At 43.8% G+C, this 14,305-nt stretch overlaps 1 protein-coding gene across 2 annotated transcripts in view; it reads right to left on the bottom strand.

Annotated features, from left to right (window-relative positions):
- The window catches only part of LOC143934092 (sulfotransferase 2B1-like), a 238,478-nt gene that overhangs the window by 98,555 nt on the left and 125,618 nt on the right, over window positions 1-14,305 (bottom strand). For both annotated transcript variants that reach the window (XM_077457404.1, XM_077457403.1), the window contains exons 4-5: window positions 5,693-5,819; window positions 2,647-2,741 (exon numbers count right to left, since the gene is read on the bottom strand). In XM_077457404.1, coding sequence (XP_077313530.1) covers window positions 2,647-2,741; window positions 5,693-5,819 — 222 coding nt within the window. The remainder of the gene's footprint in view (window positions 1-2,646; window positions 2,742-5,692; window positions 5,820-14,305) is intronic.

Below are 14,305 nucleotides of genomic sequence, written 5' to 3'. Positions count from 1 at the left end.
AAACTTGCGCGATGACGTGAACGGCACGTACGACGGGACGAGAAATTCGAAGTCCAATACACTGCAATGCAACCTTCGCCGTGTAAATTCTTTCTGAGCATGCGCGAGACTTAGTTTATCGAACAAGCCTACACACGAGCGGACTGTCCGCTCAAACCAAGTTTTAGCGGACAGTCTTACGGAAATTCCGAAAAACTTTGTTCGTCAGACTGTCCGCTGAAACTGTCCGCTGAAGCCCACACACAAGCGGACTGTCCGCTGAAACACTGTTCAGCGGACAAAGTTGGGCGAACAGTCCGCCCGTGTGTACGCGGCCTCAGTCGTACACTGCACAAATCTGGCCTCTATGGAAGAGTGGCAAGAAGAAAGCCATTTATCAAATATATCCATAAAAAGTCTTGTCTAAAGTTTGCCACAAGCCACCTGGGAGACACACCAAACATGTGGAAGAAGGTGCTCTGGTCAGATGAAACCAAAATCGAACTTTTTGCCCACAATGCAAAATGATATGTTTGGCGTAAAAGCAACACAGCTCATCACCCTCAACACACCATCCCCACTGTCAAATATGGTGGTGGCAGCATCATGATTTGGGCCTGCTTTTCTTCAGCAGGGACAGGGAAGATGGTTAAAATTGAGGGGAAGATGGATGCAGCCAAATACAGGACCATTCTGGATGAAAACCTGTTAGTCTGCAAAAGACCTGAAACTGGGACGGAGATTTATCTTCCAACAAGACAATGATCCCAAACATACAGCAAAATCTACAAAGAAATGGTTCACAAATAAACATATCCAGGTGTTAGAATGGCCAAGTCAAAGTCCAGACCTGAATCCAATCGAGAATCTGTGGAAAGAGCTGAAAACTGCTGTTCACAAACGCTCTCCATCCAACCTCACTGAGCTCGAGCTGTTTTGCAAGGAAGAATGGGCAAGAATTTCAGTCTCTCGATGTGCAAAACTGATAGAGACATACCCCAAGCGACTTGCAGCTGTAATCGCAGCAAAAGGTGGCTCTACAAAGTATTAACGCAAGGGGGCCGAATAATTTTGCACGCCCCACTTTTCATTTTTTTATTAGTTAAAAAAGTTTCAAAAATCCAATAGATTTTGTTCCACTTCACAATTGTGTCCCACATGTTGGTGATTCTTCACAAAAAATAAAAATGTTATATCTTTATGTTTGAAGCCTGAAATGTGGCAAAAGGTTGAAAAGTTCAAGGGGGCCGAATACTTTCGCAAGGCACTGTAAATCTCTACATGGTTGATGTTTCTCCAGGGACCAGTTGTGGGTCCACTGAACTCCTGCTCCTCCGGTTATCCAGCTCTGGGGTCTCTGAATCCCCAGGCCTTCAAACCTCCACCAGAGGCTCCGGGGTCTCTGAACTCCCGGCCCTCCTCCTCTCCTTTCTCAGTACTTGTCGCCCCCCTTGATCATGTGACCTTCTTTTTATATGAGAAACACCAAAGAAATGTACCATTCTCTAACATGGGTTTCCTGCCACTCAGACCTGAGTCCTCTCTTTCCATTCCTGCCCACTGTCCAGCAGAGGAGGTGTCCCTGAGTCCAAGTGTAGGCGGCCACACCCCAATCTACACTAACACTCCCATCCCCAAATAAACAACCAGGTCTAGGGAAAAAAAAGAACCAGGCCCAGCCAAATTTACTTACATCTAACCTATACTTACAAGAAAACCCATGCTAATCACCCATCTAAGCGTGGGGTCCACTACACTAATAATAAACATCACTCATTCTAGGAATTGACAAAGCCTTTTACTTTTTTTTTGTCCATCGTCTGACTTGTGCCTATCCACAACTTTATTCCAGTGAGTGCCTTGTTATATTTATTTTCTAGTATGTTGGTTTTATATTTTTCACTTGGATGCTATAGTATAAGTAGAACTACAGCTGGATAAAACAAAAACTGTGTCTGTCTTAATTTCAGGCTACAATAAAACAAAATATGATTATTTTAATCCTTAGAACATTTGGTGTCCTGCATGATTGTTACTAATACTGAACTTTATATACCACCTAGTTTGGGTAAATATCAATGTCATATAGTTAAAAAATCAAAGTTAAAATGTATTAATTATTTTGTGCTAAAAAAATAGCCACCACACTTTGGGGGTCAGAGACATTTTCCTTTATCAGAGCTTTCAGTTAAAATGAGAACCTAGAATGGACTCAAAATAGAGCTTTGCTGTGTGAATTTGGGCAGGGAAGCCAATTTCTGCTACAGGAGAGTTACTAGTCAGCAGTATCTGTGTGAGCAATCAAGATGTCTCATAAAAGTTTGTGTGAGGGGGTCTAGAAAGGTGTGGAGATGTTATGCCAGCACAGAGAGTAATTAGATGTATCCATCAGAGTACAGACGGTGTGTTAACTTTTCCTAGAATAGTACGATTTTGTAGCAAAATCAGAGGCACACTGCAAGTGAATGAAAAAGCATTTATGGTTTCAAAAATGCTGCAAAAAGAAGTAATGTACTTGTTTGTCCTGTATTTTTACCTGCATGTTTGCAAGTTTGTGAAACTGTATCCTAACAAGGGCTCAGAAGTGCTTTTTCATATCATTAGCTTATTTGTTTCAGTTCAGGGGGAATTAGTATATGTTTAATCCATTTTCTTGCCTTTCCATACCTTTAAAAGCTCCTCATATGTAATAAAGAAGAATCTGCTGTCGTCCTTCATTTGCATCCAGCCTTTGACATGGTCAAACCAAGACCCATAGAGAGCTGGAAAAATAAATAGAACATATTAGTCAATAAAGTTACAACATGATAGCATATGTAGTGGTGGCTTCTGAAGAGCACGCGCTATGCGGTTTTTCAAAGTAAAACTTTGCCTAAACTGCAGTTTGGTTTAGGTATATTTGTCTAAATTGGACTTCGGCATCAGTCTGACTGGACTGTGAGATGTTGATCCTGGCCACAGGGGACACTGTCTCTTGTGGCAGGCATGGAACTATGGTCTGGTCAGGTGCTTAAGTTACTCTCTCTCTGAGCCAGGTCAGTGGGAGCGGCGCTCTCGCTGTGCTTTCTTGGAGAGGGTATTTAAGATGCGGACATCACGTGGTTCGGGGTTCCGGTCCAGTATGATGTGCTGACTTCATGGTCCTGGTCCTCCTGACCAGCCCCCAGGAAGGTTATGGCCTGGGGTGCGGATCCACCCGACTTTAATGTCTCGGGGCTGGCTAGCCCGAGGCAAGGAAACTAAAGGAGAATTCTGAGGTGGTTGGGTGCCATCTCCAGTTCGGAAGAGACCCAGTGTACTTCAAGCATTCCAGGGGAGGACTCTTTAGAAGAACACCACGTATGGGTTGGTTTTCTTAACAAGAGCCTGGAAGGGCTGAAGTAACCGAGAGAATCAGGTCTTGTGGATATCGCCAAGCAGGCTGAAAGATCCAGGTATCCTACAAGTGTTTCAAGTTTAGTTTCCCTACATGTTCTACAACAACGTCTGTGGCAGAGACATTATTTTGTACGTTCTACAACAACGTCTGTGGCAGAGACTTGTTCCTGAGTAAGCACCTTGTTGGCTGCTAGGCCTTGTGAGAGAGGGACTGTCCAACCTGAGTGATCATCCAGCTGCGAATGGCTATTCTCTGGATGCATTCAAAGTAAGCAAGTTCTTCAACGTTTTTTGAATTTGACATTAGGAGTACCTGAACTTCCTTCCCAACCCTCTGATCCCAAGTTGAAAGACTGTTCAATTGACTGAGTTTTGCAAATAAAATCCATTCAAGTGGCTCTGTTGTCAATCTCGAGTTACTGGGCTATTTACCACAGGACATCCCCTAGACGTGCCACAAGGAGAACAGAAGGTAATGGTAAGCCCAAAAATAACCAGCTGCTCCTTCGGGGGTTGGTGCTACACATATATAAATAATAATGTGCACCATTGTTAAATCAAGAAATTATATTTGGATATACGCTAGAGTAGGCTTAAGTGGATGTAACAAATCTTTTTTTCTGGTTCCTTTAAAGTTGACAAATCACAAAGGGTGCCGTAGATGGATCGAAATTCAGCTGTTTCAGCAGGGATCAGACAATTTTCGATCCATGTGAGGTCATTGCAGTTTAACAAAAGTTGATCCATTAATTGGCTTCTATTAAATCACACTGTTGGATAGAAGCCACTAGAGCAGCAGCTACTGCCAAAGATGGCGGCAGCCCTTTCTGTACAGCAGGGAGCATTGCCCCATCCACCTTAAATGTATGGATATGGGAATTGGCAGTGGCATGTTGTAAGCGCCCTGGGCAAGACAAGTAGTTTGCCCCCCCTAACCCATGGACTTTTAGCACTCCCCAAGTCCCTTCCACTAGTACAGTATTAAGCCCCTTATGGTAAATTTTAGGATTATTCATACATACAAAAGTATTGGTATGCCTGCCTTTACACGCACATGAATTTTAATGGCATTCCAGTCTTAGTCCATAGAGTTTAATATTGAGTAGGCCCTCCCTTTGCAGCTATAACCGCTTCAATTCTTCTGGGAAGGCTGTGCACAAGGTTTAGGAGTGTGGCTATGGAAATGTTTGACAATTAATCCAGAAGCACATTTGTGAGGTCAGGCACTGATGTTGGGCGAGAAGACCTGGCTTGTGCTCTAATTTATCCCAAAGGTGTTCTATCGAATTGAGGTCAGGATTCTGTGCAGGTCAGTCAAGTTCCTCCCCCCCAAAATTGCTCATCCATGTCTTTATGGACCTTGCTTTATGCACTGGTGTGCAGTCATGCTGGAACAGGAAGGGGTCATCCCCAAACTGTTCCCAACAAAGTTGGGAGCATAAAAGTGTCAAAAATGTCTAGGAATGCTGACACCTTAAGAGTTCCCTTCACTGGAACTAAGGGGCCTAGCCCAACCCCTGAAAACCAACCCCACACCATAATCTGGAGTGGAGGAACTTTTTTTTTTACAGGGTTTATAACCTTTTTAACTAACAAACTTTTGAACTAGTTACAGCAAAATGTTTTTTTTTATCCCTTTTGGCATAAAGATTTTACATACATTAATAAAAGCTGACCATTGTAAGAATCCCTGTCTGTGTTATATTGTTTATCTCGTCCTAACTGCTGCTTTTGCTGGATATCTTGGTCCATTAAAGGAAGTTGAAAAATAGTAGCCTTACTGGCCAGATCAACAGGTGAAAATAAAGCTTTTGTTTTTGGGTTCAATACTTGTTTAATGATTGGTCTGTTTTAAGATTCAATAAACCTGCACTTAGATGAGAACCTTCTGACATTATCATGTAAAAGATTCAGCGTATGTGGCCACCTAATCTGTCAAAGCACCCACTCCTGCCTGCTCTATGGGCGACCCAGTCACACTGGCAGCACTGGTGCCATCCTGCTGGAGATCTCTCCCTTCTTCACCACCCCCACCCCACCTCCCTCCGTACATTACCATCCATTGCAAACCTGTATTTCTGCAATGTGACACATTAGTATAAAAACCAAGCTTGGGTTAGGATGAAATCTGGTATTGCAGTACCATATACAGGGTGAAGTAAGAGTCAATTCATTCACATAATTACACGAGCTTAGCTGACACACAATCACAGAATATATAAAGGAATAAATTGGTGGTTTAAAAGTTTTTTTCCTGCACCTGTCTTTTACTTCAAACTTTTGTAAATTCTTTGTATTGTGTTGTATTGTGTATTCTTTCACGTCATAAACTCACCATTCCCATTCACAAAGTCCTCTATCAGTTGTTGAAAATTCTCAGATTCCTTGAAAATTTTAACAATCTTGGTGAAGTGGAATAAAGAAACAATTATGTCCTTTGGATTTCGCATTGTATATATAATCTGAAAAGAACCAAAAGAATTCCAGATATTTTAGCAATCAAAGGTGCTCTGTTTTCATGTGTCTGTGCTACAAAGCTGTCTTTTAAGGCAGATATTAAAAAAATAAAAATAAAGGGGAACTAAACTTACTTACTATTATCTGCCCGCCACTGCAAAAATTGTATTCTATTTTACACCTTTTCATATCTTTTGTGCTGTAGTGCACTTCAGGGCTTCTACCAAATGGTAAGCTGGCAGCATTTTTGCACACGCACATAAATACTGGTGCACATGCGCACATGCACCACTGGTATCTAGGTACTGGCAGTAATCTGACACACATATGCGCACATGCACCAGGACTTCTGCGCATGTGTAGAAATGCTGCCAGCTTGCCAGTCAGCATTACTGCCTGGCAGCGTTAGTGTGCATGTGCATAAATCTGTCATACATGTGTCTCTAACATCGTACAATTGCAGCTTAGTAACGCATATGCACACATGTTTGAATTTAAACCCCTTCCCGCAGACCGCCTCCAGTCCCTTTAAGAGTTCCAAAAGCTAGGAGGCTGGCATTCAAGTAATGTGTCTGCTGTGATTGGCTGTCACTGCGGTCACATAATCAGAAAGCTCCCAGTCACAAATATGCATCAGGAGCCTACTGATCCCAGCCAGCTAGACACTCTCAGCATGGTAAGTTGTTTACACAGAGCCACATATATGCAGGCACTCGGCATTAAGGCCCACCCGCCAAGAGCTAAACTTCTGAATGAATGGCCGACCCCCCTCCTCCACATCACCATCTTTAATCCCTTGACACCAACAGTAAGCATATATGAGGCCTCATATATGCTTACTGTTGGTGCCAAGGGATTAAAAGAAGACAAAGATTTTGAGAGGCGTAATGAATTCCAGAAAAAATAAACAGAGTTCAAAAGAACCTGAGAATTACAAAACAAGAAAAATTCAAACAAAATGAATGTATTAGACTGGGAGAAGGGTGACATGTTTAATTCCTTTGCTGAGAGAAGCCGAATTACATCTAGGTGTTTAATGCCACATACACACGATCAGACTTTTTAGACAGCAAAGGTTAGACGGAACAAATTTGTCGAACAATTCGATCGTGTGTGGGCTCCATCAGACCTTTGCTGTTCAAAAATCTGATGGACTTTAGGAATAGGACCACTGGACCCAGTTCCCATTGAGAAATCCGCTCGTCTGTATGCTAGTCCGATGGATGAAAACCGACGCTAGTGCAGCTATTGGCTACTGGCTATAAACTTCCTTATTCTAGTCCAGTCATATGTCATCACGTTCGAATCTGTCGGACTTTGGTGTGATTGTGTGTGGCCAAGTCCGTTCATTCGGAAAGTCTGTTGGAACTCCACCGAAATGCCATCGGGAAGACCGACGGACCTAGTCTGCCGGAAAGTCGTGTGGTCGTGTGTACGCGGCATTAGGTTGAGAACACATACTCACTTTAAAAAGACACAGTCATCGTTAGACAGGGAAAACGATAATGCAGAAAAATCTGTTATTTTTTTAGGAGTAGAGATCAGCCCGAACCCATAAAATATAATGACCATAAAACAAGGGAAAAGAAGGAGGAAACGATTTATTGGACAAAAAGGGAAAAGGAATAGAGGTAAATGGAAATCAGAGAAGTACTCGACAGAGAAATCAGAGAAAATATTAGATATTGAATCTAAGGAGCATGTAATACATAATATGAAGGCGGTAAACTTCTCTGATTTTCAGTTAAATGAGAATCACATTCAGTTATTACAAAGAGGGCTATCCTCCCCAACATCTTCAATAAATTAAATCAATAAATTAAATTAAAGTCTTTAAAGCGGAGGTCCACCATAAAGTGGACCTTCCGCTCATTGGAATCCTCCCCCCCTCCGGCGCCACAATTGGCACCTTTCAGGGGGGAGGGGAGTGCAGGTACCTGTACAGTACAGGTATCTGCACCCACTTCCTGGATAGCTCTCTGCGGAAAGGGGCGTAGATTACACCCCTTTCCGAAAGTCCCCCGCTGCCTGCTGGGAAACACACAGATCCCAGAGGCAGCGGGTCCATCCTCATTGTGCAGCGCGACTCGCGCATGCGCAGTAGGGAACCGGGAAATGAAGCCGAAAGGCTCCACTTCCTGATTCCCATACCCAAGATGGCGGCGGCAGCACCCGAGAGACGATCGAGAGATCGGCTTTGGGTGCTGACATCGCGGGCGCGCTGGACAGGTAAGTGTCACTATTTTAAAAGTCAGCAGCTGCAGTATTTGTAGCTGCTGGCTTTAAAAAAAAAAAAAAACGCGCACTCCCGGCGGACTCCCGCTTTAAAGACCTAAATATGTTTTTGTAAAACTTTTTCATCTTTGGCATGAAAGGAGGGACTCTACTTTGGGCCTCAATCTGTAGAAAACTTTGGATGAGGGGGACAAAGGAGCCCTGAATAATCAAATTTCCCTTCTTGATGAGAACATAGATAGCGAAACGGATAAAGAACATATTAAACTGGTTAGATAACCTTCTAATATTCGTATCCGATCTACTAAAATGCCATCTGTCTCTAAACATAAATGGCTGAGCCTCTGCCTTGACTTAGTCCAAATAGATCTGGAAAAGGTCAATTGGAACTGGCATTGTATTGATCATTTATCAATAGAGGAACGTAAAGCCCTTAAAGAATTAGACGAGGCCCCAAACTTAGTAATAAAGAAGATGGATAATGGCGGTAATGTGGTTCACCTGAGTGAGTCTATGTATGAGATGGAAGTCTTGAGTCAACTTAGGAATACTACCACCTATAGAAGTCTTGTAGGATCTCCATTTCCCGCACTTGTGGATGCATTAAATTCTAAATTAAACCTAGGGTTAGGAACAGGACTGATCTCTAAATAAGAAGCTAAGTACCTGCTAATAGAGGATTATAATATTCTAACTTTTTATATTATCCCTGAACTACACAAATCTTTACAAAAGCCCCCCAGAAGATCGATTGTGTATGCGATTAAGCACCCCCCTTGAAAAAATAGGGAAATATGTGGATTCACTAATTAAGGAAATGGTTAACCATCTTCCCTCCTTTGTTAGAGATACCAGTGATGTCCTACTTAAACTCCTAAATCTCTAGGTGCCTACTGGAGCCCTATTAGTGGGTATAGCTGTAGAAACACTATACACATCTATCCCCCATGATTGAGGCTTAAAGCAATATCCTATTTCCTGGAAAAGGAATACCCCCACCTTGGGGTACACAATGAGTTCATAGTTTAACTCCTGGAATTCATGTTATCCCATAATTCTTCCAGTTTTTAGGTATTAGTTATTAACAACTAAGGGGTACTTCTTCAGGAGCACCATGTGCACCGGCTTACACGTGCCTTCATCTGTGCTTTTAGGAAGAGGAGCTCAGGTATAGATACCTGATGTACCTCAGCCACTGCTACATGTGGCTGCGGTACATCGATGACCTTCACATGGTGTGGAGTGGTACCACTGAACAACTGGCGAAATTCCTGAACAAACTAAATGCTAATTAGAGAAATATCAAACTTACCTACTCCCATCATGAGAAGACACTGCCTTTCCTAGACTTACAAATCTCTATTGAAGTTAAAACAAAAAAGTGTGGCGCTTAGGTGGCAACAAACCACATGAACCAGTAAGGTACTAATTCAAGCAAAGAAAATTACATACACTTCAAAAAAAAGAAATTATGTGTAAATTCCATTGTATATTAAGAGATCTTACTCCCAGGTGGAAGAGTGCATGAACCTCATGCACACAAAAAGTTAAGGTAAATAAAATTAATTTAACATATACAGTCCATCAAGTGAACGTCTAACAGTCCTTGAAATGTGTAATATCAATCACAATTCCAAACTTGAGGTGACGTGAAAAAAGGTGAAATTCAACTTCTGATGTGTAGAATAATACCACCACCACCGTGATAAAGAAGGGGAGAGGAGGCTTACCAAATGACGTGGACTCAGAGGAAGGCTTACGCCTCTCCAGTCATATGGGCCTGTAGGTTAGCAAACCAGATAATCATACATCTAGTATGTAATCTCCCGCAAGTCTTCAGGTCATGAAATCATCCGTAGCGATCCTCCTATAGTGCTCATCCCACGAAAATAGGGGGCTCGGGTATCAAAGACCATGGAAGTAGAAAACTAGCATAGCGTGATACCGTTTTAACATCCAATTTATTAAAAAATAATAATAAAATTACACTCACATTTGGTTCAATCGTAATAACATAGTCAGAAAGTAGCGATGTCTGTAAGGGGGTCCACCCGACGCGTTTCAACTAAACAGCCGTCCTCTGGGGTGTGGACCCCCCCAAACAGCATCGCTTATAAGTACAAAATGACCCCAAAATAACCAATGACCCCGGAAGCACTTGGCACTTCCGGTCACATGTTCCGGAAGTGTATATATTAAAACCTAGAATGTCAAGGAGTTTTTAACTTAAGCACTGTCACATTATCTCAAGAAGAAAAAATCGTATTAAACAAGGGTCTCAAGTTTGCACCTCCTCGGAAGTTGAGCAAATTTGACACTTTTGTTGATGTCCATAAATTTATTAGAAAGGTGAACATACAACGGTATATAACCTCTAATCCCACTAGGAATGTTGCCAGGGCTGCAACATCAGGGACTGTACATTCAGGGTTACATAACCCCTCTTTGTTTAGCCCCCCTACACAGCTGGCCACATCATTAAGTATGTTCAAAGAGCTAGTATTGAAAGATTTGGCTTTATTACCACCTAGGAGGACTCATAATCCTCTACCCGAGGTGGGACTCAGGTCCTTGTGCGATAACAAAGACCTGGTCATTCGCCCTGCTGATAAGGGCGGGGGCGTGGTATTACTAGACAAGGCTGACTATGTAGGTGAAATGTACAACATTCTTAGTGATCACGCTACATCTGTTGAACTACCTAGTGATCCTACAAAAAAATACAAAAGGGAACTAAACAGTCTCATTGTTAAAGGATTTGATTTGAAGATTTTAAATAAAAAAGAAAGAGAATTTCTTGTCCCACTAGCTCCACGTATTCCCATTATTTATTATTTGCCCAAGATCCATAAGAATCCCATTTGTCCCCCCGGCCGTCCCATTATAAGTGGAATTGATTCCATCACCTCCCGTATTGGGAAATATATTGACCATTTTCTCCAACCTTTAGTTAAAACTACCCCTTCGTTTCTTAAAGACACCAAAGATGTAATCAACCGATTGTCTAGTTTCACTGTTGAGGAAAATTTGATCATGGCTACGGCAGATGTGGCATCACTGTACACGTGTATCCCTCATCATATTGGGATGTAAGCTGTACATACGTTTTTAAAACGTGATCCCACTCTTGCCGAGTTTCAAGTGGACTATATTCTGGAACTTTTAGAGTTTGCAACTCAACACAATTATTTTTGGTTCGAAGGGAAGTTTTACTTACAAACCAAGGGTGTAGCAATGGGGGCAAAATTTGCCCCCAGTTTAGCGAATCTATTTATGGCCAAATGGGAGGAGGACGTCGTCTTTGCTCTGGATTACCCTCAATTGAAACTGTGGGCCAGATACATTGATGACGTCCTCCTCCTATGGGCAGGTACATCTGAAGCATTAAAAGAATTTTTTTCTGTCCTTAATGGGAATGATAGAGGGATAGTCTTATCCTATGAATCTAGTATGTCTAGGATTAATTTTTTAGACTTGGGAATAGAAATTTCAGGACATCAGTTAGTGATGAGCACACATTTTAAACCCACAGATAGAAACGGGTTTATACCTGTGGATAGTTGCCACCACAGAACATGGCTGAACTCTGTTCCTAAGAGTCAATTCCTGCGACTTCGCAGGAATTGTACTGATATCAACACGTTTAAAATACAGGCTGATGTCTTGAAGTCTAGATTCTTGGATAGGGGCTATAGTGGGGTTGATATTGATAGAGAATTGCAGAAGGTTTTGGATATTGATCGAACTTCTTTGCTGGGGGAGAGGCCTCGTAGGGAGGATGATGGCCACTATAAATGGTCCTTCCTAACACGGTTCTCTACACAGCACAAACAAATTAAGAATATTTTTGAAAGACATTGGAGCATCCTAAGGAACGATAAAGTCCTTGGACCTCTCATACCGGAAAGACCCAAGGTGGTCTACCGGGGTTTACCTGCATTGAAAAGTAAGATTGCCCCCTCTATCATCAACCCCCCTGTAAAACCCATGTTCTTTCACAATTGGACAGGTTACTATCCATGCAAAACGTGTACGGTTTGTCATCATAATAGCAGTGGACGCGGCAGCACTAAGGAATTTAAATCTACCGTAACGGGCCGCACTTATAAGATCAAACAGTTCTGCACCTGTGCCACAATAAACGTAGTGTATCTACTGACTTGTCCTTGTGGCAAACAGTATGTAGGTAGAACTATAAGATCATTCACCATTCATGTGTCTGAACACATTAACTTAATAAAACTTGGGAGCCTGAAACATACTGTTCCGCGTCACTATCGACAACACCATGCTCGAAATCCTATGGGAACTCAGTATCTGGTAGTGATGGACGAACTTCCGACGGGACGTTTCGCGAACGCGAAACGCGAACGGACACAAACGTTCGCGAAAACGACCGTTCGCCGCGGGCTCCATTGACTTCAATGGGAGGCGAATTTCGCAAACCTTTAGGTCGAATTTGCGGCCACGGGGTAATTATTAGGGGGTAGCACGTAGTCCCACCACCTGGACAATAGCATAATACATGTATGAGGTGAATTTGGGATCGATAACTACAAGCATTTTTTTTTTATTTGGGAAATTGTTCTGACAATTCAGGACTATGGAGCTAATGAAGGCAATGGAGGAGAGGGAAGGTCAGGGACCAGGGTAGGCAAACAAGAGGGTGCAGGAGATACAGAGCACTGACAGCAGCACCGTAATACAGAGCACTGACATCAGCACCGTGACATACAGCGCTGACAGCAGCTCCGTGACATACAGCGCTGACAGCAGCTCCGTGACATACAGCGCTGACAGCAGCTCCGTGACATACAGCGCTGACAGCAGCTCCGTGACATACAGCGCTGACAGCAGCTCCGTGACATACAGCGCTGACAGCAGCACCGTGACATACAGCGCTGACAGCAGCTCCGTGACATACAGCGCTGACAGCAGCTCCGTGACATACAGCGCTGACAGCAGCTCCGTGACATACAGCACTGACAGCAGCTCCGTGACATACAGCGCTGACAGCAGCTCCGTGACATACAGCGCTGACAGCAGCACCGTGACATACAGCGCTGACAGCAGCTCCGTGACATACAGCGCTGACAGCAGCTCCGTGACATACAGCGCTGACAGCAGCTCCGTGACATACAGCGCTGACAGCAGCTCCGTGACATACAGCGCTGACAGCAGCTCCGTGACATACAGCGCTGACAGCAGCTCCGTGACATACAGCGCTGACAGCAGCTCCGTGACATACAGCGCTGACAGCAGCTCCGTGACATACAGCGCTGACAGCAGCTCCGTGACATACAGCGCTGACAGCAGCTCCGTGACATACAGCGCTGACAGCAGCACCGTAAGCAGCCCCAGGAGGAAGTCAGCACAGCACAGGGATGGTGTGATCCCCTCATAATAAGAACCCCCAGGAGGAAGTCAGCACAGCACAGGGATGGTGGGAGCCCCTCATAATAAGAACACCCAGGAGGAAGTCAGCACAGCACAGGGATGGTGGGAACCCCTCATAATAAGCAGCCCCAGTAGAAATATGACACCGCTCAACCTCTTCAAAGAGGAGGGTAGGGGCATATAGTACGGTGTGCTTTTTTGGGTCAGGGAAGTGAGCCAAATGAATTAAGAAGGTCTGTGTGCTTGATTCCAAAAATTGTTTATAGACATATACATGGTCTACTGATCACATGTGTTGAATTCCTCCGAGATCCATGCCTCATTCATTTTTAGAAATGTGAGGTAGTTAACACTGTGGTGAGCTAGGCGAGTACGCTTATCGGTCACAATCCCCCCTGCTGCGCTGAACGTCCTTTCGGACAGGACACTGGATGAGGGGCAAGCCAACAGTTCGATTGCAAATTGGGCAAGCTCTGGCCAGAGGTCAAGCCTGCCCACCCAGTAGTCTAGGGGTTCATCACTCCTCAGAGCGTCCACATCGGCCGTTAACCCAATGTAGTCGGACACCTGACGGTCTAGGCGTTCCCTGATGCTGGATCCGGATGACACCTGTCGATGGGTCGGCTGAAAGAATGACCTCATATCCGAAGTCACCAACACATCTTCAAACCGGCCTCTTCTTGCAGGCGCTGTTGGATTGGTACCCGCAAATCCTTCTCTGGGAGTGGGAATTGCTCCTCTGCCAGCGCACGCAAAAGCAGAATGCAGCATTTCTCGAAGCAAGGCCTGGAAGTGCTGCATTCTGACAGCCCTCTGCGACGGCGGTAACATTTCCGCCATTTTGTGTTTGTACCGGGGG

This window comes from Lithobates pipiens, unplaced genomic scaffold (genome assembly GCF_037356315.1).
Source record: "Lithobates pipiens isolate NorthernLeopardFrog02 unplaced genomic scaffold, aLitPip1_a1.2 Scaffold_27, whole genome shotgun sequence".
NCBI classification, from domain to species: Eukaryota; Metazoa; Chordata; class Amphibia; order Anura; family Ranidae; genus Lithobates; species Lithobates pipiens.
This window is presented reverse-complemented; position numbering and strand designations above follow the sequence as displayed.